This window comes from Nestor notabilis, unplaced genomic scaffold (assembly GCF_000696875.1).
Source record: "Nestor notabilis isolate BGI_N333 unplaced genomic scaffold, ASM69687v1 scaffold29222, whole genome shotgun sequence".
Lineage (NCBI taxonomy): Eukaryota > Metazoa > Chordata > Aves > Psittaciformes > Psittacidae > Nestor > Nestor notabilis.
In genome coordinates this window covers 463-2,577 of record NW_009920133.1, presented here as the reverse complement: position 1 = coordinate 2,577, position 2,115 = coordinate 463, and the positions used below count along the sequence as shown (strand labels likewise).

The 2,115-nt window shown below is 61.7% G+C and overlaps 1 protein-coding gene across 1 annotated transcript in view; it reads right to left on the bottom strand.

The window, feature by feature from the left end:
- Positions 1-2,115, bottom strand: part of NEIL1 (nei endonuclease VIII-like 1 (E. coli)) — a gene marked incomplete at both ends in the record, with an annotated part of 3,204 nt that overhangs the window by 669 nt on the left and 420 nt on the right. Inside the window, 4 exons of the mRNA XM_010010545.1 lie at positions 98-125; positions 573-697; positions 822-921; positions 1,938-2,016. Of these exons, the coding sequence (XP_010008847.1) occupies positions 98-125; positions 573-697; positions 822-921; positions 1,938-2,016 (332 nt within the window). The remainder of the gene's footprint in view (positions 1-97; positions 126-572; positions 698-821; positions 922-1,937; positions 2,017-2,115) is intronic.

Here is a 2,115-nt window from a genome sequence, read left to right as displayed (position 1 = left end):
CCCCAGGGAGAGGACATGTGCTCCTGCCTTTGCCTTCCCAGCCTCCAGCCCTCCCAGGGCAAGAGCAGGTCCCATGGGGAGGAGAGAGGCCACTCACCTTTGGGAGCCATGGGGCCAGGCTCTCCCTGCAAGGAAGGTGACAGAGCATTGACCAGGGCGCACCATTCTGCAGGGTGCAGAATCTGTGCCCCTTCTCCATCCCGGGGCCAAGGCAGTGATGTGGAAACAGCCACGTTTCCCTGGGAGCCAGGGCAACTGGACCTGCCCTGTGCCCTGGGGACTCTCCCACCAGCTCCTTCTGTGAGTCCCCACCTCAGTGCCTCACCCAGACATAGGGCACAGGAGGGAGGGAATGGGGCTGCCAGACCACCTGAGCCCCCACCCCTGCAGCCAGCCCCTCTGCTCCAGCCTGCCCACCATCCATCCCTCTGGTCCTTGTCACCTCCATATCCAGCAGCCTGGCCGTGAGAGAGCCCTCCGTGACACGGCGTAATGCAGAGGAGGGTATCGGGAAGCTGGTATCCCCTTGGAGCAGCGGTCAGGGGACACCCAAAGTGCCCCCGGGCTCCCACCTGGAACCAGATGGTCCTGCCATTGCGGTCACGCAGGGAGCTCATGCCGGGCACCAGGTAACACTGCAGCCAGCCCTTGAACGCGGCGTAGTTATCCGAGTGATCCGGGTCAGAGGGGTTCTTCTCTGCGAAGGGAGAGGAGGAAAGGACAGAAGTAGAGAGGAAGCAGCAGCCACGTTGTTGAGGGCCCTCCCAAGCTTCCTGCTGTCAGGAACACCAGGCCCAGGGCTCCCCATCCTGGCGCCTCACCCGTGGCAATGACCTCCATGGGCACGGTGTGACACAGCTCCAGGAGATCCGGGTTCTCCCGCATCAGCTTCAGCTTCTTGCTCAGCGTGAGGGAGGGATTCTGCAGGGGGGCACAGGGCAGAGAGGTCACCGCTGGCAGCCAGATTCCCATCTCCTCTCGCCCTCCCTCCCCACCTGCTCCATTACAGGCTTCAAACTGCACATTAGGACGTGCCCTAAAAGACACGGAAAGGGGCAACTGCACAGGGACACCAGCAGTTTGTACAAACAGCGCTCACACCCTGCTTCTTGTTCTCTGCTTCAGTAAACCAGACACTTCTCCCCCCGAGGCCGCTCCCCCCCCGAGGCCGCGAGATCAGCCATGGGCTCTGCTGCAGCCTTCCCCAGAGGTTTTAAGCTTGTAAAGCGTTTGTTTCCCTCGTCCCTTCCTCTTCACCCACCCCAAATACACCCAGAGGCTTCCTGACAGTGGCAGAGGCCAAGCACGAGCACAGCCCAGGGGCACGTGCTGCTGGCACAGCTCGTCAGCCCAGCCACGCACGAGCACGGGGCGCACACGTGAGGTTACGGAGCGGCTCCGCTCTGCTGGGGGGGCAGACGTGCCCAGACAGGGGCTGCTCACGGCAAAGCACAGTAACGTGCCTGAGGAGAAGGAGCCCGTGCAGAAAGCGTCAGAGTGGTGAAGGGGAAATTCCCATTGTTGGGATGGGAGAGACTTGGAGCAGCAAATCACCTCCCGACAGCGGTGAGCTGGGGGGGTGAGAGCTCTGCGGGGGCCAAGGGATGATGTTCTGCCCCATTGGAGCAAGGAACCAAACACGAACTGAAACTGGCTCCTGGGCTGGAACAAGCCCAAAACAGTCGACCTGAACCAGAGCTTTGTGCCCAGCTAAGCCCAAAGCCAGGGCAGAGCAGCCACTGAGTCCAGGTTGGGAGCCACCTCCACGGCTGCTGAGCCTAAACCCCAATGGAGAACGCTCCTCAGCTCAGTGTGGCTCCCTCCCAGGAGGAAAGAGGCTGCTGGAGTGGCTGGGATGTCCCACAGGGCCGCGGGCAAAGAAATCCCTGGTATGGCCTCTGGCTGGAAACCGGCCCCTTTCTGAGGGTGTTCCTCACCTTCTGCCTCCTCTCCTGCTCCTGCTCCTTCAGGGCCTCCAGCACAGTCCGAGCCTTTTCAAAGGGAGGGATCTTCAACCTGAGAGAGTCACAGAACCCCAGACTGGTTTGGGTTGGAAGGGACCTTAAAGCTCATCCAGCTCCAACCCCTGCCACGGGCAGGGCACACCTCCACTAG